Here is a 25,000-nt window from a genome sequence, read left to right as displayed (position 1 = left end):
TATGTAACTGGGACTACGGTACGGTTTCAACGAGGAAAAAAGCCAAAACGGTAATTGGATAAATGTCTCTTTTCCATGACAAGTCAATGGAACATAGACCTAGGAATATGGGATTAAAACACAAGGGCACCTTATGCAAGCATCATGGACCCATCCAAAGAGCATGTCATACACTGAGTGCATTTGCACGGACAGAAGCTAGTAATGGGGAAAAATCAATCAAACTCAAACGTTTTACTGATATTACCAGGCTGTCAAGAAATTGCTCGTTTTCTTTCTTTTTGTCATTTTTTTCTTGCTTTTCTAACAAAGCTGCCTGTGTGCGTCGGAGCTCCGTGAGTTGCTCTTCTTCCTCGATTTGTGAAGTAATCATAGCTTCCTCTCTGCCCTATAAGACAAGAACTGCTAAAAATAGCAACAGAACCTTTATTTGTCAGAGGGGTGTCACAGGTAGCATACTTATTTTTTGTGCACCAAATTTATTCACAGGCAGCCCAAACTCAAGAGTACTGAATACTTTTCAATCAAATATTAGCCCAGGATAGCGCATTTTTTGCAGCAGATTAAGTGAGACGCGAGCATTGCTTCTGCTTAATCCCGTCGCACGCTAGAGCTATCAGCTTAGAGAACTTTCATTCGTGACTGTTGCCATAAGCAAGTTCCCCCACTGTGCGGTGGCGTTTTCAGCGCTGTTCGTCACGCGTGCCATCGGCGCCGAATATTCAACATGTCGAATAATTTTCGGCACGAGTGGTCGCACGGGTGAACATTTCTTCCAAGTGCGCGAAAAGTTGTGAAGTGAAGTGAAGTTATTAGTCTCTTTCCTTGGGACGTTTCAGGAGTAATTTACAATGCTTTGTGGGGGACTCTGGCCATACTTCTTGTTACGCAGTTTACAATTAATTTAGAAAGTGAAAGATGCCCCCGTCCGGATAAGGACAGACCACAACACCGGGGACAACGTCCCCTACTCTTTTTGGATAGTGAGTGAGTGGGTTCTTTAACGTCTCATACGATTTGATTTCTAACAAGGGCTATGAGACGTGACCTACGGTTTACAGTCCTTATCCGAGAAGACTTGAAAGTCTAACCTTTTGCAGATGTGATTACAAAGGCAACACTTTCTCCTCAGTTATGTTAAGACCCTGAGTGTTGGTCCAGCCGGAGTCGAACTCACGATCTCCCGCATGGCAGCCCGGTGCTCAACCAACTGAGCCACCTTTCCATCTTACACCAAGACTCACGCTTATTGTGCTTAAACGCTTACCGTTCTCAAACATGGTCGATACGGTAGGGAAAGAACAATATACTAACCCAGAGTCCAGATCATCAGATAGAGAAGAAATTTTGCCTTTACTTCTTTTACGCATGCGTCCTGGTGTAAGATAGCTCTTCACGCGCGCACACTTGTTCAAAATGTTCACTCGTGCCAAAAATTTTTCAACATGTTGACTATTCGGCGCCGATGGCATGCGTGACCAAAAGCGCTGAAAACACCACCGCAGACTGGGGGAACTTGCTTACTCTAACAGTCACGAATAAAACTTTGCTAAGCTGATAGCTCAGGTGTGCTTCAGGCTTTATTGATAGTTTTTCGCGTCTATAATCAGAAGCCCACCTGCTGTTATTAATAAGTGATCATATGAATTTTTTCGTGCAATTTGGAAGACTGAATAAGCACTCGTAAATTTTTCCGAGGACTACAAATTGCATTCGCCTTACGGGCTCATGGAAAGTTTGTCTTTGAAAAAGTTTACTCGAATCAGTTTTTCTTAATTGCTCCCGAAAATCATGTGATTACCTATACAAACTACGATAGACATTTGGCGCATTTGGTTTCGTTGCAATCGTTAGCTGGGAGTGGTGGATTTTATTTTTGCAGGGAACTTAGTTGTGCTATCACAACACATTTCCTAAGTAAATGCCATTTACTTTAGACAATTTATTATTCATCGGATCAACAATAAATTTTCTTCCATATGACATGCATTGGAGAGCTGGCGCATAAGTAACGGCTGATGAAATCAATGCCGGGCAAAATAGATGGCAACCATCCCTTGTACACTAGCTTTTCTTCATAGCTAACAGCGAACTAGAAAAAACGTGAATATATCTTGTTGGGCAACGCGATGAAATGGTCAATAATTCAACTGTGTAATTTCAATATTTTTATGTATATGCACCACAAAATCACAACATATATAAGCAACGCCACGCGAACTTTAACGTGTAATTTCTGCCTCAACGTATCGCTCGCTTCATCCTTAGTTGGCTTGGGCAAACAGGGAGTTTTATTGCAAAATAGGTCCCGATCTTCAATCTGACACGAATTCTGCATTTTAGTCCCTGGGTGAGGAAGTACACTTTTTTACAAAACTGAGAGAACTCCATTTCATCTTTTCTTTTTCATTTTCTGTTTTGTTTTTTTTGGTTAGCTCATACATGGCTATCTTGAGAGACTGTTGAGAGGTTACCTAACTATAAACGGTACCAAATCTACATGCAGTTACATGTACAAGCCAAATTGGAAATAACGCTGAAACGAGAATACTATTTAAAAGCTTTCTGGCACAGAATTACTGGACAGGAGAATAGGTTATGTATTTAATTTTTAGCCAAGTTGCATACAGAATCGTTCCACGCCAAACTTAGAACATTAGTTAGCAGCCTTCTGGCAGAGAATCACTGGTGCTATGGCTAAGAAGTTTTTATCCAGGTTGCAGAATAGGTCGTTCCACCTTTCCTTCCTTGTTTCTCTGGGACCAAACATGTTTCCACACCTCTCCTTTGGATTGTTCGGTTCACTACTTCCCCATGGGGTATAACCCGTCAATGGAGTGTCATCTGCCCAGTAGAACGCATTATTTGCCTTCCGATGAAGACCCAGCCAAGCTCCCCAGGTAGTGGCCGTCGTCTGGTTGGAAATAAGGTTGAAAATGAATTGATTTTCTGCGGCCGAGGTGATTTTAGCGAGATCTCCTCCCAGCTTCTGACAATTTCGTCGCGCTGCGCTCCACTCCAGGGTTGGAATATCGATAACGATGTAGCACGACTTTCCATGTGAAACCCAACCAGTGGGACAAGTGGGTCCTGTTAAGGAAAAAAAGACTCACTGACACTTTATTTTATTTTTTTAATTAATTTATTTTTATTGAATACATAACAGAAGTTTACTTTACACTTGAAAACCAAGATACATATAAAAAGAAAAAGAAAACAAATACAACTTATAATCTGACATACAAGCCAAAACAGGATATAATAGGGAGCTAATCGCATACTGACATGCACGAGAAGTGAGCGATCGATCAAAGAGGGCGAACAAAGTAAATTGAATCGTGTAAATTTCTCAACCTTGTATTTAAAATTAATCTTATTAACAAATCTCTTTTTGCTTGTTTGAAGAGATGTAATACATCATGTAAAAAAAAAGGTATAGTTAAACTTTCTCGCAGCCCCATGCCCAGCAAGGCTTTGCTTGAACAAGCCAAACACGATTTCTTAAGGTTCTGGATTAAAACTAGTATTGTTTGTGGCATTAAACCACCCCACCACTTGACGAGTAAAAGACGAGGTGAACTGACACTTTTACTTCCCAAGTTTGAAAAAAAAATTTTCATTAGCACTGAATATTACGTATTAGTATCACCCAACTAGTGGACTAATGCGAATGCTGAATTTTGATTGGCTACGCTACTAGAGGACTATCAGTAATAGTCCTCGAGTAGCGAAAAGGGTGACGCTTTCTTTCGTTTTATTCTCAAATAAATATTTCTTCAACTTGCATTTGCTAACTTTATTATTGCCTTTTCTGTCCGACTAGTTGGGTGATACTAAAACAATTAGACCCTTCGCCCTCAAGGACCACCGGTCAATAGCCCATTCGGCTTCGCCTCATGGGCTATTGACCCGTAGCCCTTGCGGGCTACGAGTCTAATTGTTAAATAGTTTGCGCAATTCTGCTAAACTTACAGCGGCGAGTATTGCGCGTTATTAGGGTCAAAATTCAATGTTTAAAACTCTACAGTTTGATTTTCCAGGGGTTTCTTGAAAACTAAGCCGATTAAGACCCATACCAAATCGCAGAAACGTTAAACTTTCAACGTCGTGTTTTGGTTGACTTCACTGGAAAAATTAATGACTCGTCACACATACCTTTGCCGGTTTTTGCAGCGATATCGTCAACTGTAGATTTGATCAGAGCCAGAGTTTCTCGATCGCTTTGTGCGAGACCGCAGTTGTTGTTCACTACGAAATTCTGCTTTGCTTGGGTATCAGTTGACTTAGTGAGTGTTTGCCGCGAGTTTGGCGGCTGACTGTTGGAAAAACCAATCAGGAGGCAAAGAATCATCGCGTAACTCTTACGGGAAAACATTGTCCGTAATTTTCACGATACTCTTGTTTGGTTGATAGCGAAATCAGAAAGACTGACTCACTTTGAAGGCCACGTTAAATTAAGACATACAGATGACCGAATTACACGTGATGCTCTCATTAATGCCATTGAACAAGAACTTTCACTTGTTTCGCTTACTGTGCAATCACTCGCAAGTGGAAGGTCAGGCTTGGTTGTGTTTTCGGAAAAAGCTGCAGGCGCTAGGGATCATTTCGTGCTTTTTAAGCGTTTTGACTATAACATTTGTCGCCATTTAGGGTGACGAAAAAGAAAAATGTTGTTCTAAGTAAATTACATAAATTTGACAGACATTAAACATACCCAAAGTGAAAGTCAGTTGAGCAGAACGTTTTTATTTGGAATTTTTAAAGTAGCACCCCGTAGGTATTAATTTACATCGAACAAAGAACCTTTCACATTTTTAGGCTCAAATCGCACAAAAACGTTTATCAATCAATAAACTTTTACGCTCAACTCAAAATTTAGACGGTCTCCTAACAAGAGAGTGTTATTTAAAGTAGCGAGGATTAAACGGGCAGTCAAGAAGTGTGAACTTGCACGAGTGTTCTATTGAATTATCAGTGCCATTTAAAATGGGTGCTTAGACTTGATCAATGGAAAAAATTGAATACATTTTGGCCGATCCAAGTGTTTAAAGGCTGTAGAAAACAATGTCGAGAAGGCGTAGCAAAGGGAAAAAGCAATTATCTTCTTTTTCTTTCAGTCGCTCTAATGGAGGCAGTACTGTCCAGAGGCGTGAGCGATTTCTTTGAGATTCGGAGATACCGGGTTCGAGACCCGTTCTGACCACTCGTTGAATTTGATCCTGTTAGACCTTGGTTCAGCTTCTTGTTCTCGGATTTTTACAAGTTGTTATTGTTGTGTCGTTCCACTGATTGTGTTTCGTTTTTGGTAGCCGTCAACTATAGTATGTATTTATCTTTCACGAATGGGCACACGAACACGCTAATTCGTTCACCGCTAACACGTTTAAAACATGGTATGTAATCATGCGAACGACTCAATGGAAAAGAACAAAGCAGTTTAATAGTGCGCTGTTAATTCAAACGCCGTTATGTAGACAAAATAGAAACACGAAGAGCTACGGTTCCACGCCAAAAAAGAGTCCTGCAAAAGCCTCTTGGATTGCTCTACCACAGGCCAGCTCAGAGGAGAAACCACCGGCTCTTTCAGCGTCTGTTGTACTGCGAATGTGCCTGAGGTACCTAAGCATGATTAAAAGTAGACTGTGAGAAAACAAGGGAGGAGAGGGTAGGGATTGCTTTTTTTTTTTTTTTTTAATCGTAAAGTAATGAAATCGTATTTACTCTCTGCTGCAGTCATAGTTACACTGTTGCACTAATTTTTTTTACTAAAACTATAAAACTTCACCTCCCTATTTACTAACTGAAAAGAACTGGAACCTGGTTCAGATTGTCCAGATTAAATTACGTGGTCCTTTTTCTAAAAACACACATACAGCTCTTTAGTAGAGAATGCTTTGAGTAAGCGATGCATTGATGAGGCGTAACCTATATTCAGGGCCGCCTTGATAAGAATATGACAACAATGGAGCTTTTATTCGAGCAAACCACTGAATATATTTGCCTTAACCTAAAAGATTCATTTTATTACGGCGTTTAATCGAGTAAATAGGGTTATGGAAGCCTTTAAATGCAATTACCCTCTCGTCGCTAACACTTCCATGTCAGGAGCAGTTGGACCATCATTTCTCACTTGTGGAGCAATGTACACGAACTTGGAGCCCTCGGTGGAAGGCAAAGGAGCGATCGTCTCCTGGGAGGTGAAAGAATTAAAAATGGAATTTACTGAAACGGTTCGAACTTTAGATGGTTTTCAATCACGTGACGAGACGGCCATTTTGGTGCACAAAACAATAGCAAATTATGACTCATGTTTTGCATTATAATAGAGTCAAATTCCCATAAGACTTTTCTTCTCTATTGTTCTGTGCACCAACATGACTGCTGTGACGTCAGGTGAAAACCATCTATACGGATTGTCAATGACAGTTTCTGGGGATTGTTCCTTGTATATTTTGAAAGTCAAATTTGTATCCTTAAGGAAACGCCTTAAATCGCCGGACTTACCTAGGTAAGCCAATCGCAAACACGCCTCAAAAAGACTTCAGCCAATCACAAAAATGCACACGGTTGATTGAACCAATCACAAAGACCAGAACATTCATGGTACCTGCAGAAAGCGCGGGAAAGTACACGCAGACAAGACAAGTCACCTCTGAATGGCTAAAGCGAAAGATTTAAAGACAACGAGAAGTTAAAGCGCAGAAGACCACAAAACAACGACCTGAAATCTGCAAATTTTAGAGCATATAACAATGAACCAATCGTCTTCTATTTTATTTTAAAAACGTTCGTAGCCAGCCAGTCAGTCACAGGATAGTTTGCCCGTCTTGTACAAGGTGAGCAAGACGGAATAATCCCGAAATACTTACCACAGCGCTAAGTTATATTTGTTGTTGCGCAAACTTCATATTCACTTAATTGAAAAACGAATGGAATATCAAGCGAGCTCTACGGTTACCTTTTGTAGCGAGGACAGCTGAGTGTTGCTTCCACCAAACAATAAAGATTTCTTCTGTAGTTTACTAGCATGTTCAGCTACTATGTCTTCTAGGGGGCGTTCTCCTTTAGTCTACGGACAAATAAAAAAAAAGTCATAAGTCATAGAATAACATGGTTTTGATTGTAGCACCGAGGTGACCCAACGTTCAGTTATTACTATTACATGGTGGGATTGTGGACACAGCAGCCACTTCAAAAATGAAGGTTACCAACTCGGATGCTTCTTCGTAGACAAACTGCAGCCTAAGTCACATTCTGCGAGCAGGCACTCTCTTCGCGGGGTGACTGAAAAAGATGGGGGACTTGGGTTATTTAGGTCAGCATCCATTTACTTTTACGTACTACTTCTTGTGAGATTTCGATCTGTCGTCAACGATGCAATGCGACCTTTCACGTGGCAAGCCATGCACAGGACAAATGGAAAATGATAGTGTCATAGCGAGATCCCAAATCAAAGGTCATAGAAAGGCCGATAGGCCATTGGACAGGACTGTTGGAAAAAGGATTTATGTAACTGGGACTACGGTACGGTTTCAACGAGGAAAAAAGCCAAAACGGTAATTGGATAAATGCCTCTTTTCCATGACAAGTCAATGGAACATAGACATAGGAATATGGGATAAAAACACAAGGGCACCTTATGCAAGCATCATAGACCTATCCAAAGAGCATATCATACACTGAGTGCATTTGCACGGACAGAAGCTAGTAATGGGGAAAAACCAATCAAACTCAAACGTTTTACTGATATTACCAGGCTGTCAAGAAATTGCTCGTTTTCTTTCTTTTTGTCATTTTTTTCTTGCTTTTCTAACAAAGCTGCCTGTGTGCGTCGGAGCTCCGTGAGTCGTTCTTCTTCCTCGATTTGTGAAGTAATCATAGCTTCCTCTCTGCCCTATAAGACAAGAACTGCTAAAAATAGCAACAGAACCTTTATTTGTCAGAGGGGTGTCACAGGTAGCATACTTATTCTTTGTGCAACAAATTTATTCACAGGCAGCCCAAACTCAAGAGTGCTGAATGCTTTTCAAAAGACTGTAGGGGAACAGGGATAAGGCATGTGTGAAAGTTAATCAACTGACATATGAGAGGCTTTGTGTTCTTTTACCTGCTTATAGCATTATTATTCTACCTTTCCTAACACAGGGTAAAGGAGATCACTGGGCAGTTATCAAAACGGAAAAGACACAAAACTGATTTACACTTATCTAGTTCTACAACGATGAAAGAAAAAAGTCTGATTCAAATCAATTATTATTTTTTATGGAAAATAGATGCAACTAGAGGAAATGCCATTTGACAAGAGAAATGAACCAAGAGTTCTTTGTTAGCTCACCAGTTTAAAATTATTTTTTCGAATCAGAGATTCATTGTCTCTCTTGTATCTTTCGATCTGTCTCTTTGTCTCCTCCACATCTTGTCCATTTGCAAGGTTCCAAACTAGATCATTGCAAAAAAAGACAATTTAAACATCCAGGAATTCACACTAAAAAATGATTTCTTAAACTTTCAAGCGTTTTTCGACATACACAAGTGTTTTTAAGTGTTATACTAAAAGCCTAGGGGAAGCTGCAAAATTTAATGAGATGATATCCAGTCAAATTGAATGTTGAATGAAGTAAAATGGTTTTTGATGGAGGGGTGGGAGGAGCAAGAATATAGAGAAAAATGTCTTGCAGCAGAACAGAGAACAAACAAAGTCAAGGCACGTAGGGAATAGATTTTTCAATGTCATCCTCTAAAGGCAGGCATCACATGGCTCTTTCCAAAATCCCCCTTTTTAATGGCCTGTAGTATAGTGTACGCTGAGGGTTTGGGTACTTTGTTTTAAGGTGTATGTTTCCACTGGATTGCAAATCAGTTGGCTAAGTTTAAAGAGCACTAATAATATTTCACTGGGTTTAACCGAGATGGACCAACACAAGAGGCCTTAAAACTGGCTAGACCTTCCCACCTTTTTTCCATAATACAACAAAGCATGTGCCCATTCTTGCATTATTTGTTCAATACATCTGAGGTGTGTCAAAGAACCCACGCTTTCTTTTTGTGTATGCCTGAGCTACAGCCGATTATACAAGGCTTGCTTCATTTACCACATTTAAAATTCTACATCTCCTTGACAACCAGTTTTAGTCCCAGAAAAGACATGCATAGCGCATAATGTGAACTTACAGTGGGCTCAATGGTGTAGCTCCCCATTGTATTTTCTAAGGGGGCCACTAAGGCCAGAAACTCGAACAACACTCATAGTCACTATCATACACCAACACAACAGAGTATTGCTCTCTCATTCCGTCATGTGACTACTGACTTCCCCCACGGGGGAAAACTCAGATGTACGTGAAGACTACACTCTCATTACTTCCCTAAAGGTAAACCTATTAACTGGAAGATCACAGACATATGTACTTCCTGATCACCAAAATCTACTAGAAAGTGGTTCTAACCTGTTTAGGACAGAGGCAAGTCAAATTGCATACCCTGTTTAGGACAGCGAGGCCAAAAAACCATACCCTATCCAGCGGCACGTCCCCGTATAGCCCAAATAAGGGAGTACCTCCCCCGGGCATACCAGCTGGATTAACTCGAAGGGTTTCTGAAGCAATCAAATCAGGCTATTTTAAGGGTAATAAAATCTTCCCTTGGATTCACCAATAACAAGAACCATTGTAACTATTGCTTGCCAACCACCAACTTTGAATTAAAAGAAACTACACCACCCTGCGTACAATAAAGAAAAAAGTAGGAATCCTCACTTATACTCTCTACTTCCTCCAAGTAGTCATTGTACGCTCTTAGCGGATCTGGGGCTGACTGGAAATCTTCTTCAAGTTTGTTATAGCTGTTGTAAATAATATTAATGGTTATTGTAAATAAGGGAATTGGAACTAGTAACTTATATCATGAGATACTGTACAGCTATGAAATTCACCTGCAATACAAGCATGCAGGCCTGATTTGAAGTATCTAGTTGAACAGAATAAAAACAAAATCAGAAATTATTACCATCATCATTCGTACTCCGATGCTATTCTCAATCTGAGAAAAAAGAACGTAGCTTGGGTTGCAAATTTTTAAGCCATACTTATAATTAACATCAAACTAGGTCTCGATGAGTCTGTGAGTCATTGACTTCCACCCCTCCTAATGTCTGCATTGTTTTCAACAGTTGAAAAAAAAAGGGACCTTAATATTGTGACATGGCATCATTTCAGAACGGGCTAGAGGTTATTCATTCTTTTCTCCAAATTGCACGATTCTCTCAATAAAGAGCCTACTTTGGAAGTATATTATTTGCGGATTGCTGGTTTAAAACCTGGTGGAGGTCGTTATCCTTACTGCTGAACAAAAAAAATTATGACCTAAAATGGACTGCCAGTCATCAGTGCCCAGCCCTAAATGAGACCCAAAGGAATTCTCCCCTCACATCTTCAAGATCCTTTTCCTGATGTCAACCTCCTTCTCAACTATAAGGTCTTCGAACTGTTGGATCCTGAAGTCATTCCGTCTCAAAGCGGTGTTGCACTCGGGACAAGCTGCTGAAGGCCTGGTGAATAATGCCTCCACACAGTTCTCACATCTAGCAACATACATACAAGTAAGTTTTGTAAGATCTTGGGAACGCACAAAACAAACACATTTTTTGATTTGGCGAGAGAATACATTAATCAAGACCACTTGGTCGCACATCTGAATAAACGTACAAAATGCATCTAATTCCTCGTGAAACTTAGACTCAATGAAATTTAAAAACTTACAATTTGTGACCACACACGTTAACCAAAAGCTTCAACTTAGGATTCCGGTATTTGGTTGTCTTGCATCTTGGACAGGTCTGCCAATCGTCCATTATCTATGGAATCTTTCATCACTATCCGCGTATTTTTTAGTTTATCCGAAACTTATCGCGATTTTCTCCACAACTACAGTTTCACTCTTGTAATGCACGTGCTCGTCTCTGCGAGCAGGAATGTAACGCGGACTCACTTACCCGTTACAACGAGCTGTTTGATTGGTAAGTACTTCATGTATTATAATATACGCTTGGGAATACATTATAATTTTAATACACTATAATAGGGGATACATGAAGTACCTAGGTGGTTGGGATAGTACAGAGGTTATCATTGGCCATATCATAAATTGTTTTAAAGAGGTCAATACATCGCAAATGGCGCCGAATGTGTGAAGTGTTTTGGTGAGACCATCCGAAAATTTTCTAATTTTTGCAGAGAGAAAAAGGCTATATCCACGATGGGGGACATAAGTCTTGATATGATCAAGGACTTTTACAGTCTCAAACCGCTCTCTAAGGCAAGCAAGATTACAGACGCGAGAATAACTGGCCGGTTTTTGCAGCAGGAAGGCAGTGACTTCCACCAGGAGTTCAAATTACCGAAGAAAACCACGCAAAGGTAAAGTAATTACAAGTCCTTTTGAAACGTGACGAAAAGCTACGGCCATATTTTCATATTAATGTTATAACTAAGAAACGCAAGCGAAGATAAGCTCAGCTCACATGCTTAATTTTTAATTACAAACACTTCTTTTTGGTGTATCGCACAGGCACCCCAAGCTCAGTGTGAGGGAATATCCTTGGATTTGCGTGGGAAGACAAGACCTGAGACCTGACAAGATAATTTTGCGGCAAAATTCTCAATTAAAAAGCGTAACCTTATTGCCATTGTGGGTAGCTTCCCTCCTTTCAAGTTTTTTAACAGATTCAACGCAAATTGAGCCATTGTCAGTCCTTGGTTGTCAATGATCGTAATAAAATATGAAGGCTGAACGCTGAATTCCCATGAACCCACCAAATGGAGTCAAATATCATGTCATGTTATTTGTTGTTGTTTTAGAAACAGAGCAATCCCGCGTTGTCTGTAGTTCGTGACAAACCATTGCGTGCCCCTAAACAAATACATGTAATGTTCACTGTGACTGGCGCTTTGACCGCATCCACAAAAAGCTCATTCCACTGTTAAAACATTTACTGATAATATAAGAAAAAAATACTTAAGTTCTGTCCTGTAGCAATGATTTTCGTCCAAATCAAGATGACTTGCTCAAAAAAAAAATTGATACCTTTTCGGTCGCAGTGATTTAATTGTTTCATGGCAGTTTTCACAAAAGCTCCACGTGAATCAAGCGGCATTGATTCACATTTTGAAACTTCATTTTTAACCCAACTAACCAGTAAAAACGTTTACCTGTATTAGACCCAAACGTTTTTACATAAAACTGCCGCAATCTTTACTTTTTCACTTTTAAACCTGAAAACATTGGTGGCATTGTCACTTTTCTCGTCTTTCTCAAGTATGGCGTGAAAAATTTGACGGGTTGCGGGTTTTTCTTGCACTAGCGAGTTTGACGATCACCAGAGCAGTAGCAGCAATGTTTTGTTGAGAGAGAGAGATGGATGAAGATCTTCCTGCGTTGCTGATCTCAGATAATTAATTAAATAAATAATTAATTAATTCGGGCGACCAACTTGGAGGGCTGGGCACCCCAGCTGAACTGCTTGGGAGCCCGAAGGGCTCCACGAAATTTTCTTTAGAGCATAGCCTTGCAGCTACACTGTATGTTCATGTCTTTTTAGCCCACCGACCACACCTTCATATATTGGTGGTTACTGTTCAACTGGCCCTAAGTTGGAAGATCTTTATGATGAGATGGATCAACTAGAAAACAATCCCCCTCAGGGAGCTTCCGATGAAGTGCCAGCTGCTTTAAGAGAAGAAGAGGCCTCGCACATTTTTGATAATTACTCGTTTGATCACACATATTCTCCAGACCTTCCAATCACTGCTTATCGTCAGCAAATTGTGGATACCATTGAAAGCAATTCTGTGACTGTTATACAAGGTGTGTTACAATATTAATGAATAAGTTATACTTTATGAACATTTTTCTTTACGTGTAATTTTGAACAAAAATTTGTAAATCAGTGTAACAAATGAAGTAATAATGAGGTTCTGGAGTCATCTGTTTTTCACATCTTTTCTGACCTTTATAAACAACAAAATTTTCCCTGGTGACTTTTCCTGCTGTTGTCATACCAGTAAATACATGTACAAGAAAAAAGATGCCTCTGCGAGTAGGTCTGTCGGGTGAAGGTGGGCCGTTAAACGTAGAAGCAAGAGGATAAAGATAGTGAGAATTAAGGGAAAATGAGGGAGATTCAGATTCTATTTTCTCATCCTCATCTATTAGCACATTCAGGGCTCGAAATTGCGACCAATACAGTCGCATTTGCCACTAAATTTTTCCCTTAGCGACTAAAATATCTGGAGAAGTCGCAATTTTGCGACTTGTTGTCACCTTCGCTCTTTCGAAACAAAAGGGTTAGCAGTTGCCACTTTGCTGCTACTTTTGCTAAAATAAATAAATGACAAAATTATTTTGTTTCTCGCTGTGAAATTTCTGTTGAGTAATTTAGCCGGGATGTTACGAGTACAACTCTATTCCTTCGATCATTCGCCATTTTCAGCGGTTTCTTTACACACAAGTATTACGGGCTCGTATTTTTTTTGCTAAACCGCTGACAACACAACGCAACGCGGCGATTTCGCGACTAAAATTTGTGAAATTGGGACTAAATTTTCGTATCTTGTCGCAAATTGCGACTGGATTTTTTCGTTAATTTCGAGCCCTGACATTAGGTTTTTACATCAGCATAACAGTCTTATTTTTTTAAGATATGAAAAAACAATTTTGTTATTGTCAATGTCTGGATCAAGTGGTCCGGGTTCGGGTCCTGGCCAGGGATATTAGGGCTGTTTATACGAGGGAAAATAAGCCGGGCTTACACTGGCCGTGGCTTACATAAGATGCGAAACTGGGCCATTTATACAAGTGCGGCTTACATAAGACGCGAAATGCTGGTATAAATGGTTCGCAGCTAAGTTCGTGGCCAACTGGTCCAATGATGACGTAATTTATCTTGATGCTTCGTTTTGGGGTAATTAATTGTGAGTCAAAATTTGCGACATCACAAGATAAAATGGCTTGAGTAAGCAAACAAGTGAAGAAAAATTATTAAACTATGTAATCCAGTATCGATCCATTGAAGTCGTGAACAAACACTTGCGGTGTGCTGCAGAACTTACACTGGCTGAAGTGACGCAATTATCAAGTTGCTTAGCAATTTCAATTATACCACTACAAATAGTGAGAAGCTGTTTCTCTTCCTGGGCACTCCACATTCGCTTTTTCGCTGAATCTTTTTCTTTGGTAATACATGATTTGTTGCTTGCGCTTGACATATTTCTCAGGCGAATGGACAGGAGCAAACTGTGCTTATTTTGGCCGCGGCTTACCTTGGACATGAAAGTGTTCGTATAAACATACTCAAGCAATGTCCGTGGCTTGGTCAAGCCGTGAGTGGCTCCTTTGCATGCACTTGTTTTGTTATTATAGCCCAGACTTCCTGCTAGCCTAAAACCCCTAGGCCGGGATAAGCCACGGCTTGAGCTAGCTGCGGATATAGTAAGCCGCAAACTTCGATTTTGTACCATTTAAACGGGATGTTCTGGTCTTACGTAAGCCATGGCCAGTGTAAACCGTAGCTTATTTATTATAATAATAATAATGATAATAATAATGATGATAATAATATTAATAATATATTATTATTATTATTATTATTATTATTATTATTATTATTATTATTATTACTATTGTTATTTAAATGAATAGACTGGCAAGGGATTAAGGTAAGCCCTGCACTTCTGCAGAAGACAACACTGCTAGGCACCGGTAGGATACTGACAAGAGTGCTACATGTGTGAGCATTGGACAGTAAACCTCAAGGACCCTTGGTCATTAATTTTGTTATGACCTGCTACTATGGGGGAAATATCGGTGTAAGATCATCCTGGGAAAAGTGTGGTAATTTGGGTTAAAAGACCTCACTGCCTCTCTCGTAAGTTAATTTCCTCAATAATAATATTATTATTGTTATCTGCAGTGTTACTTCATCATAAGCTGCTTTCATTTCTCTTTCTTAGGGGCTACGGGCAGTGGTAAAACCACCCAAGTTCCCCAGTACATTCTGGATGAGTATGCCAAGAACCAACGGTATTGTAACATCATTGTTACGCAGCCTAGACGTATTGCGGCAGTCAGCATTTCCAAGCGGGTGTGTCAGGAAAGAGGTTGGACTCAGGGTAGCTTAGTTGGATACCAGATTGGACGAGACAAGTGCGTCAGTGAGGATACTCGCCTGTCATTTGTTACAACTGATGTGTTGCTGAACAAACTGATTCAATCCAAAAATATGAACCAGTATACTCATGTTATTCTAGATGAGGTACAGATTGAAGCAAGGGTTGTTTTTAAACACTTATACAGTCAGTGAGTGATCTAATAAGATCGAAAGGGTGATTGAACTTAGTTTGTAAAAACATTGTAGTGCCACATTGTTGGGAATTGAAGTTTCATGAAAATTTGGTTTTTATCAATTATTGAGGTACAGTAAATCAATCATTACAAGTTTGAAAAGACATGCAAGACAACGTTTTGTGCGCCTTTCTTCTGAGCAGGGCTGTCAACAAATTTGAGAGTAGACGGCTTATAATGTTAAAGTAGGTGGCCATGAAAGTGAGCTTGGCTCACTTGACTGAGGATGGATTAAATGTTCTTATTAGGGCAAGCCTCTTCGGTGTGGATGCCATGTTGCTAAATCAGATTAAGTGCAAGACTGGGAACTATTCAGTTCAATGTTCCAGACATTCCACACCATTCGCACAAATGACTGAGGGTGGGCAGTTTTGTCATGATTCCTTTGTTTAATCCTTGTGAAATGTGCCGTCAATTCCACTCAAAACTGGGAGAAGAGTGTTTAAAAGTTTCTTGGATGATCATTTAACAAGTGTAAGATTTTTTATCTTGGCTTGTGGTAAAAAGAGAGGAAAGTGGCCTGCTGAAGATGGCTAATACTAGCTGGCGGTTTTGGCCCTTGTTGACATCCCTGGTCTGAGTAAGGGCTTACACTTGAAATGCCAACTCCAATGTCTTTCTTACACCTGTACTGTGGTTTAGTGAGTGTTTCATAAAGCGGGGTGTTTATCAGAAAATATTGATTTGACAAAGGTTCCTGTATAGGAGAGTGGGCAAAAAAAAAAACCAAAAATAATCTGTTGATAAAGGTAAAGTAATACTTTACCTTTATCAACAGATTATTTTTGTTTTTTTTTGCACACTCTCCTGTATAGGTGCCTTTTTCAAATCAATGTTTTCTGATAAACACCCCGCTTTATGAAACACTCAATAAGAAAGCCCTTCCCTTGCAGTGTGGTATTTATTACATAATGATGACTTTGTAACAGGATAAGAAGTGTTCTGTAAATAAAAACAAACTTGACATTGCTTTGTGAAAATGCATTATAATCATAGAACTGTTCGTAATTTTCGTGCCTGTGGTTGAGAAATTGAAAGTGTAGTGAAAGGAGTATTTCAGATGTATTGCTTGCAAGTGGTCTTCCTCAATGGTGCACTTTCAATTTCCTTATGTAAACGTTGGGGTATAAGTGTTTTTATCTAGTGTCAACCAGTAGTTCAGTCAGATTTATTTCCTGTTCAATCCCTCATGGCTTAATTTAAGAGGGTCTTCTCTTTTATTTCACTTTAAGCTTTCAAGTATACTGATTATTTTTCTCTGTGTCAGACTTTCTTGCACAAATATCTCAAGCTCACTTTCAGTGAGATTTGCTATCAGGTTGAAGAAGATCAGTGACCTTCTGATTTTTTTTTTTAGGTACACGTAAACAAACTAATCATGGGTTTGTATCTTTAGGTACATGAACGTGATCAAAGCACGGATTTCTGCTTACTGGTGGTGAAGAAACTGCTTCGAACAAACTCCAGACATGTGAAGGTGCATTAATAAAAATGACGTATTTCAATTCGTAACTGACCTTAAGACTTCTCTGGGAGAACAAAGTTTTCTCCTTTTTTTCTTTGAATTCTCTGATTGTGATTTGTATTCTTGTCTTTGTTATCGGATTGAAAGTTTTTTAAAGAATCAATGAAGCTCAAGAAGATGGAAATTTTATTATTTGCGAACATGATACACTGACACGTACACGTACCATACCAATTAGCCAGTGTTCAAAAATAGTGTGGTTTTCAATTGAGTGTCGAAATTAATTTTATTATATTAGTGGATTGCTTTGGTTTATGATTACTTCACTCAGTGATTGGTTCAAAGTTCTCGCGCCATTTTTTCGACCAGTCAGAAGTGAAACCAAAATCAATCGTGGCTTGCGCGTGCACATTTTCTCGTGCTTTGTGTCGGCTACGTGTAATTACTTCGAGTTTTGATTGGTTTACTGAATTGTCTCTGTCCTTTTTGATTGGCCAAAGTAATTACTTTGGTTTTGGTTTTACGACACTTATTTGAAAACTGCTCTACCATACTACGAAAACCACCAATCTGTGGAATGGGCCGGAATTACCAAGTCACTGCCCCGCCCACTTTTGTTAAACATTTTGATGAAATTCCTTTCCCACGGGCTTAATTAAGGTGTACTCATGGAAAAATACATTTCAAAATTTATCTCTGTTTTCTATGACAATTGCAGAAAAACTTCCCATAAAGAAACCTGGAGTGAAATCTTCCCCTTTTTCGATAATGTCTTGTGTACTCTTCATTCTCAAGTCTTCTCCAAGAGCTTTTCCACGATTAAAGAGCCTTCAATAAGCGCTAAGTTCTGCTAATACATCTTAAGAATTTGAATTTTTTACAAGCGAAAGTGGGCGGCAGAGACACGTAAATTACCACCCATTCCACAGATTGTTGATTTTCGTAGTAGATACTCTTTGTTTGTCCCTCCAAAATTTTGCATAAGCATTGTTTCCAGTTTCTCTTGGGACCATTGTAAGCCCCAAGAGGAAATAAAAACAACGCTTATAAAAATGCAAAATTTTGGAGGGACAAACGAAGATTGTTATGGTATTTTCGATATTGGCTAATAGCATGGGGAGCTGATGGTAAGTACTGGCATGGTGTAGCATTAAGCCTGGTTTTCACTATTGAGGCATGCATAAACAGAAGAAGCTTATGCAAACTCAGTAGTTTGTTGGTTCATTAGAGCCTTTTGTTCGAACAATAGACACTAATTAACAACAAGTAAATGCGCCTGCGTGTGTTGCTTGTGCTTAATATGCTTGCGTCGCTAGTGAAAACCAGGCCTTATAATGTTGTTTGTGTGCAGATGGATAAACATGATATTAATTTATTTTAAGGCAGTAACTGAAAATAGTTCTTAAAAGAGTTCTGGATGAGAAATATAATTTTTGTCGGTCTGAGGTCAGAGACGAAGCAAATTTAGATTTCAGAAAGTTTATAGAGACCCGATTGTATTGACTACAGAATAATATAAAGTTGCTTTTAGGCTACCACATGTCTTTCATCTTTGCATGATGAGGAGAATACACTGTACTAAATTCACTAAGCTGAGTGCATCTTGTTGTTAAAGCCTAGAGGCTGAAAATATCTCACCCTATTTATTTCAGTTAGTTTTACATCATTAATTTTGTATCTCGTACATGTAGGTTGTGCTGATGTCAGCGACAATTCAAAGTGACTTATTCTCCATGTATTTTGCTGTGCCAGTGAGGGGCAAAGTAGAGGGTGCTCCAGTGGTTTCTGTAGAGGGAAACTCCTTTCATGTAGTCGAATGTTACTTGGAGGATCTTAAAGATATTGGTGTAAGTTAAAGCACAGATAATTAACAATTAGACCCAAAGCCCACAAGGGCTACGGGTCAATAGCCCATGAGGCGAAGCGTGTGTGACTATGACTTAAAATGTGCATAGAAGGAAATTTTTCTTTTGTTTTCTGTATACTGGTGTAGTTGTGTAAATGAAAGAAACCAATTTATTCTCCACTATATCTACTAGTGTGGTTATGATTATGTATTTTTGTTATTTTTATCCGTTTATTATTAATTTTTATGGATTATTTAATATATTAATGTTGTAGTTCCCACGGGTATTATATTACAATAACAAAACGCAAGCGACAACATTGGGGTAAAAGGGAGGAACACCGTTCCACGAGCAGCATGACAGACGACTTTCGTAGCATGACTAAAAGCCTGAGATTATCTCCCTGATGCACGAGGCGACCCGTGCGAGGCAAATGGGGATAGTTGTTGCTTTTCGCCAATCTAGATGAAGGATAAATACACAGGGCTTCTGATAGGGTGCGGAAAAAAATTAGAGATTATGCGGAAATTTTTGGCCATATTATGTGTAAACATGCGTTGATTATGCGGAAATTACACCGGATTATGCGGAAATTTGAACATTAATAGAACTAATAATTAGGCCCGTCCAATGTATTTACATGCTTATGATAAATCAGGACTCGAAATTCCAACCAATACAGTCGCTTTTTCCCTTTGCAATTAAGATATCTGGCCGAGTCGCCAATTTTCGACCAGCATTCACCGTTAAAATAAAAGGGTTAGTAATGGACATTTGGCCGAAACTTTTGCTAAAAGAAATAAAGCGATTAAAAAATATTCTGTTTCTTGTCATGAATTTTATTTCAATTTTGAGATATGGAGCAAAATTGTGATGTGGTTGAACCACGATCCATTCCCTCGATCATAATTTCACCATTTTCAGCGGTTTTTTACACATACGTATTGCGGGCTCTTTGTTTTGTACAACTTCATCGCAATGATTGTCCCTACTTTACCAAAGTTCACCAGAGTTACAAAATGATGCAATTTAATTTCCTACTATAACTTGTGGCTAAATTTTCATACCTTGTAGCTTTTTTAAAAATTTCGAGCCTAGGGTATGTTATGAAAACGGTTTAACTAGAGTCCAGGCTCATTCCCGAAAAATGAGTGGAAACTGCTTACGAACTTTCATCTTGCGAACGAAATGGCGTATTTTCTTCAATGTTCAGGAAAATAAGCGTTTTAGTCAATCTCTTTGGCTTTTGTGTTTGTGAGGGTGGTAAGCAGCCGCTTTATCACTAATATCAGGTATTTCTTCAGTTTTATGCAGAAAATATCGTAATTATGCGGAGGATGCGGATTTTAGGGAATTATGCGGATCTGCATCGCCGCATCCTGTCAGATGCCATGAATATAGGAGTCCATTCATGTCTCATTTGCATTGTGTAATGTTTAGGAAATAACGTAACGTATAGGGGATAGCTCTAATGAGTCACACTCCATTAACTACGTTTTACAACGCTGATGTAAAGCTTTATATAAGTATAGCATTTTTAGATTCTCTGTAGACTGAGGGCCACAAGTTTATTAGAGTATAAGGCCTATTATATGTACTGTAGATCTATGTTGTAGTTCAATTTTTTTCTTGGTTTACAATTTTTCAAACAAGTTCAATTTGTCTAGTATTCGTTATCATAATCTGAAACAAGGAAAATCAAAATTGAACTGGTTTAAAAAATTTAGAACCAAGGAGAAAAGTAATTTGAACCGCTGCAGATACCCTCGTTGAATAAAGGCTTGATTAAATTTTGTAACTTTAGATTTTATAATCATTATACATTAGATATTGGATTAGTACATTTGTCATTACTTTGATTCAGTCAGCTTCATTTTTCTGTTTTTGCATTGGAGTTAATATACTTTAGCTACATGTATGGTTTTGCAAAATGTCTTCTGTTGATTGAAGAAAATTTTATGTTGCTTGCAGATGCTTCCTGATATCATTCCCGAGGAGCCAGGCGTTGATAAAGTTGGCTATGAACTTGTAGGACACCTCATTTGCCACCTGGATGAGTTAGAAAAAACCAAGTCATTAAGGTACAGTACTTAATTAAGCCTGCTTTCTGTTCGATAGAAGGCAGTCATTGATCAGAGACACGGAAGCAATATGGCAGATTGCAAAAAAATGGTGTGAGGTTCTGGGAGAGTGATTGCAGATAATCTCACAGTGTAAAAGAAGAGAAGAAGATGGGAACTAATGGAAGCTAAAATCGAAGAACTTTTAATAGACGACACACTGTAAGATCTGACAGAACATTTAGTACATTTGAAACCGACCAACTAAACACTTAAAATAAATATGAATTCTAATTAGCAGTGAGACTGCAAATTGTCACTAACGGCCATATTACTGTGTACGTAAAATTGCGCAAAGTTGATCAAGAAATTAAAAATTGTCCCAAAAACAAAATTACCCCAATCTAAATCATCTGGACACAGTTAGTAAAGACTAGTATATTATTATAATAATGTTTCTAATGTTACAGTAGATCTGTTTTCTACCAGTATCTGCAATTGTGACCATTTGAACACCTTGCAAGCTTCCATGTAAAATTTCAAAAACTGATGGTAATAACAAAATCTCTTTATAAAATTAATTTTAAGCAATTACATGTATGAAATACCAGTAGACTTTTTCACTTTAACGTTTTTGGACGTGACCTCTGTTTATCTACAGTAATGATAGAAATCTATTTACATGTATTTGGAAATAATTATTCTCTAATAACTATTATTTTTGTTAACACAAAAAACTACTTGAACTGAAGTACTACTTTATCTCTGCCCAATTACAATTTTTTACTTTATTATTTTGTTATTCCATAGGCAAGGGGTGCCACTGGATCGTGGAACAGTTCTTGTTTTCCTCCCTGGTTAGTATATTTTGTCTCTGACAGAATTTTTGTTTCTGACAAAATTTTTCGTTCAAAAGAACTACCTGTAGCAGATTTGTTGCTTATGATAAATAATACAGGTCATTGCTTGTATGAAACAACTCCAGTAACAAATCATCATCAGATCTGCCCAATATATTGACTGTCGACCAATGCATCATGTATGAAAAGGGAGGCATTTTGAAGCTAAAGTTCTGAATCTTGCATCACAATTGGAGAAATAATATTATTTATGTCCCACTGAATATAATTAACTTTCGAAGTCATTCAAAACACTTGCATACCAAATACTGCTTCTTGTGTTACTTCGAAAGTTAATTATATTCAGTGGGACATAATAAATTATTGTTTAAACCATTTTGTTTTTATTGCTGTCATTGTAACCTAAACAACTTAAAGAGTCAGAACCGTCTTTAAATTAATTAAGTTTTTCCATTATATGTGCATCCTCAGGTGAATTTGAAATCAAACTCTTGGATCAACTTTTGGAAGACATGTGCTCAGATCGCATGTAAGGACTTTGTTTGACAAGTATAGTTGAGGTTGTAACAACTTCTAGGAACTTCAAAGATCTTTGATGACTGATGCGTTGGCCAACAGTTGACCGATAGTTGGGTAATTGTGAAGAAGAGCTCTCCAAAAAACCTGTCGGTAACCTGTCGGTCAACTGTCGGCTGACAGGTTTTTTGGGGAGCTCTTCTTCGCAATTACCAATAGTTGACCAACAGTCAGTCGAATGTTGGCCAATGCATTTGCTGAGTTGTTGATCAATTGACACGTTGGTTGGGTTTGATTAAGCAGGTTTGGAGAGATCATAATTATGAGGCTTATTCTCTAAAGGACCATGCATTTTGAAGTCTCTTTCTCGCTGGATATTGAGGAGGCTGTAACATTACCTATATGTAAAAGTTCTATTACACAGGCAAAGGGTGATTTTTTTGTGTGAGAATTCTGTCTATTCCTTTCAGGTCTTGTATTTAGCCATTGACACCTCAAATGCCCTAGGACACCGCCCGTTGATGAGTAAAATAGTCTGGTGTTAGACGGAGTAAAATCTGTGAAGTCTCACTCCCACTCACTGATTTGCCACATGGCTCGGTTTCCTTTGTTCATTAATTGAGTTATTCCCCTGGGCCCAGTTCCTCAAAAGCCGATTAACGCTAATCTAAGATTAAAAATTAACCAAGCAGTTTATTTCTCTACTCCCAAATGCTGTTCAACGCAGATTTTCGGCAGAACTTTTCATGAGAAGACGTCAATCTTGAAAAACAATAATAAGCAAAAGAAACTTTCACCAAAAAGTTGAAAACGTGAAACAAAAGTTTACACCAATCCTGGATTAAGTTAATCGGCTTTCAAGGAACCGGGCCCTGCAGTTTTATATTACATCCACAGTGCAAATTACGACACGAGGCAAGTTACACTTAAATATTCAACTCAGACCATGAAAATTTGGTTTTTGCAATTTTGCATGCACATGGATGTAATTCAAGTCCCTAGAGACTACATATATTTGTTTCTTTACAAATCTTCATCAAGCTGTTTTACCGACATCTCAAGCAACAGTGCATTTTCTAGAAAAGCTCACCAATGTGTAAAATAAGCATTTTATCGGCCTTTCACTTGGGATTATCAGATTTATTCACCTCTGGTTCCGCCCGAGGGGAAACAGAGGAGGAGTCCCTTCCCTTTCAATTCTCCTCTCATTGCCTTCAAGTCCTTTATCCCTTAGATCTTTCCTGATATCTCTGTTTTGGCTTTCCTTTTCCTCTCTTGTCTTCCACTTCCATTTTTGTGACACAGAACTGTCATATTAACAGAATACAGACATGTACATGTAACTGGTATGACATTTTCTAAAAGAATATGCATTCTGAGAGAAGAATGGTTTTGGGAGAGATAACATGAGAATAAATTTACGGTACATGCATGTAATAGTCTGGATATGACCTTAGGGAGTCATGGCGTCGTCTCATTTATTTTGAAGTTTCCTGCCAAGAATCATCCAGCCCACAGGCTACACACACATACAGATTTCACACCAAAAAAACTTATCTCAAAAGTTAGGCATAATCCTGTGAATACGGCAATGGAAACCATCTACTGTTCACCCTTTTATTGGGAGCAGAATTCTTTTTATTCTAGAAATAAAACATTTTTCAAGAGAACCCTTATTTCAAATGTTCCATTTTTGGCTATTCTGGAATCATCCCAAAAGAAGTCAATTTATCCATCTTGTGTGCCTTAAATTCTGTAAATATGCATTTTGTTTACGTTTGGAGTGAGAATCTCCTGGGGATTTAGAAGTTAAGCCAGTTTGTCTCAATTTCAGTCAGTATTTTCATTTTATTTCTTACTGTACAACTGACAATGGATGATGTCTCATCTGAAACATGTATTGTCTTCATGTACTGTCTTCATTAAAAATGAACTTCAAAAACATGATTACCGGTAGCTTAGTCATAATACATGTGCATACATGTACTTCAGGGTTAGGGAATAATTTCACTTGCGTTTTGTCCAAAATCAAATAATTTAACTTGTCACCATTTGATTACCCATAGTAATTTCACAAACCCTGGAATCAAGTCTAGTCTGCATTATACATTTTTTTCCTTCTCTATTGAATACAGGTTGTGGATCCTGCCATTACATTCCAAAATAACCACTCTTGAGCAAGGAGATGTTTTCAAGAAGCCTCAAGAGGGATTTAGAAAGGTGAAATAAACACTCGCCATGATCTTGCACACACAGTTACTACATGTACATAAAGCAAAAGTGGGGGTATTAAAAATTTGGTTCTTTTTTTGACAGTGATCAAAATGCAAGTGATGTATTTATAAAATTGATGTGTTGATTCGTCTATCATTAATTTTTATCCTTGTTATGGTTGTTTCATTGGTTAATAATAATTATTGTGATACAAAGTGGACAATGGGTGAAAAAGTTGCAGGGGGTTCTTCTCTTGGCAACCATCTTGTGGATGAAGACAGCTTCCCTTAGCTAGCAAATTGTTTCAACCTAGCCATGAATCCCTTTGCAGAAAGGAGAAGGGAGCAGGCATCTGTCACATTGACATGTATGTAACCATTTACAAGAGGGTAGACGGAGGGAATTACCAATGAACTCAGCTTAAAATGCCAGTTCCTTGAACAAATTAAACTGATCAAAATTCAGCAATTCATGCACTTTGGTTTCAAATAAAATACAAATTTTACCCAGTTAAACCCTTTCTTGTAGTCTAATATAATGATTAGATATCATAAGCATAATTATGTAGGTGTCCTCATGACAACTGGTATATACAGTGACAATGACAGCATTACAGCTAGTTGTAATTAGCTGGGTTGT

At 38.5% G+C, this 25,000-nt stretch overlaps 4 protein-coding genes across 6 annotated transcripts in view; 1 reads left to right on the top strand and 3 right to left on the bottom strand.

Moving 5' to 3' along the window:
* LOC138025532 (CDK-activating kinase assembly factor MAT1-like) overlaps positions 1–1,189 on the bottom strand; it is a 4,797-nt gene extending 3,608 nt beyond the window's left edge. The window contains exons 1-2 of the mRNA XM_068872729.1: positions 1,178–1,189; positions 248–388 (exon numbers count right to left, since the gene is read on the bottom strand). Coding sequence (XP_068728830.1) covers positions 248–388; positions 1,178–1,189 — 153 coding nt within the window. The remainder of the gene's footprint in view (positions 1–247; positions 389–1,177) is intronic.
* A 1,402-nt stretch (positions 1,190–2,591) lies between these two features.
* Positions 2,592–4,524, bottom strand: LOC138026099 (perlucin-like protein). Its single transcript, XM_068873297.1, has 2 exons — positions 4,156–4,524; positions 2,592–3,090 (listed from the first exon to the last, which is right to left on the bottom strand). The coding sequence occupies exons 1-2, from the start codon at positions 4,373–4,375 to the stop codon at positions 2,657–2,659; spliced, it is 654 nt and encodes a 217-aa protein (XP_068729398.1). The 5' UTR covers positions 4,376–4,524; the 3' UTR covers positions 2,592–2,656.
* An 896-nt stretch (positions 4,525–5,420) lies between these two features.
* Positions 5,421–10,999, bottom strand: LOC138026098 (CDK-activating kinase assembly factor MAT1-like). Of its 2 annotated transcripts, none has more exons than XM_068873295.1 (8): positions 10,761–10,999; positions 10,430–10,582; positions 9,759–9,844; positions 8,339–8,442; positions 7,757–7,897; positions 6,962–7,072; positions 6,081–6,193; positions 5,421–5,622 (listed from the first exon to the last, which is right to left on the bottom strand). In XM_068873295.1, the coding sequence occupies exons 1-8, from the start codon at positions 10,850–10,852 to the stop codon at positions 5,499–5,501; spliced, it is 924 nt and encodes a 307-aa protein (XP_068729396.1). In that variant the 5' UTR covers positions 10,853–10,999; the 3' UTR covers positions 5,421–5,498. The 2 variants fall into 2 exon arrangements, with proteins under 2 accessions (XP_068729396.1, XP_068729397.1); XM_068873296.1 differs by lacking the exon at positions 9,759–9,844 and adding an exon at positions 9,935–9,969 and having other exon boundaries at positions 10,761–10,989.
* A 153-nt stretch (positions 11,000–11,152) lies between these two features.
* Positions 11,153–25,000, top strand: part of LOC138026730 (ATP-dependent RNA helicase TDRD9-like) — a 53,443-nt gene continuing 39,595 nt past the window's right edge. Inside the window, exons 1-9 of one of the 2 annotated variants that reach the window (XM_068874182.1) lie at positions 11,153–11,417; positions 11,569–12,864; positions 15,009–15,310; positions 16,796–16,876; positions 18,556–18,711; positions 20,683–20,792; positions 21,582–21,628; positions 22,103–22,160; positions 24,283–24,367. In XM_068874182.1, the coding sequence (XP_068730283.1) occupies positions 12,672–12,864; positions 15,009–15,310; positions 16,796–16,876; positions 18,556–18,711; positions 20,683–20,792; positions 21,582–21,628; positions 22,103–22,160; positions 24,283–24,367 (1,032 nt within the window). In that variant the 5' untranslated portion in view covers positions 11,153–11,417; positions 11,569–12,671. The remainder of the gene's footprint in view (positions 11,418–11,568; positions 12,865–15,008; positions 15,311–16,795; positions 16,877–18,555; positions 18,712–20,682; positions 20,793–21,581; positions 21,629–22,102; positions 22,161–24,282; positions 24,368–25,000) is intronic. The other variant, XM_068874181.1, reaches the window with a different exon arrangement.

This window comes from Montipora capricornis, chromosome 12 (assembly GCF_036669925.1).
Source record: "Montipora capricornis isolate CH-2021 chromosome 12, ASM3666992v2, whole genome shotgun sequence".
Lineage (NCBI taxonomy): Eukaryota > Metazoa > Cnidaria > Anthozoa > Scleractinia > Acroporidae > Montipora > Montipora capricornis.
This window is presented reverse-complemented; position numbering and strand designations above follow the sequence as displayed.

What these genes read in the sequence shown, in the direction of transcription:
- LOC138026099 (XM_068873297.1), bottom strand. Translation starts at nt 4,375, where the DNA reads ATGTTTTCCCGTAAGAGTTACGCGATGATTCTTTGCCTCCTGATTGGT. An exon ending in CGCTGCAAAAACCGGCAAAG is followed by an intron (nt 3,091 to 4,155) that starts GTATGTGTGACG and finishes TTTCCTTAACAG; the next exon opens with GACCCACTTGTCCCACTGGT.
- LOC138026098 (XM_068873295.1), bottom strand. Translation starts at nt 10,852, where the DNA reads ATGGACGATTGGCAGACCTGTCCAAGATGCAAGACAACCAAATACCGG. An exon ending in AGCTGTCCTCGCTACAAAAG is followed by an intron (nt 6,194 to 6,961) that starts GTAACCGTAGAG and finishes TTCACCTCCCAG; the next exon opens with GAGACGATCGCTCCTTTGCC. An exon ending in GAAGTGTTAGCGACGAGAGG is followed by an intron (nt 5,623 to 6,080) that starts GTAATTGCATTT and finishes AATCATGCTTAG; the next exon opens with GTACCTCAGGCACATTCGCA.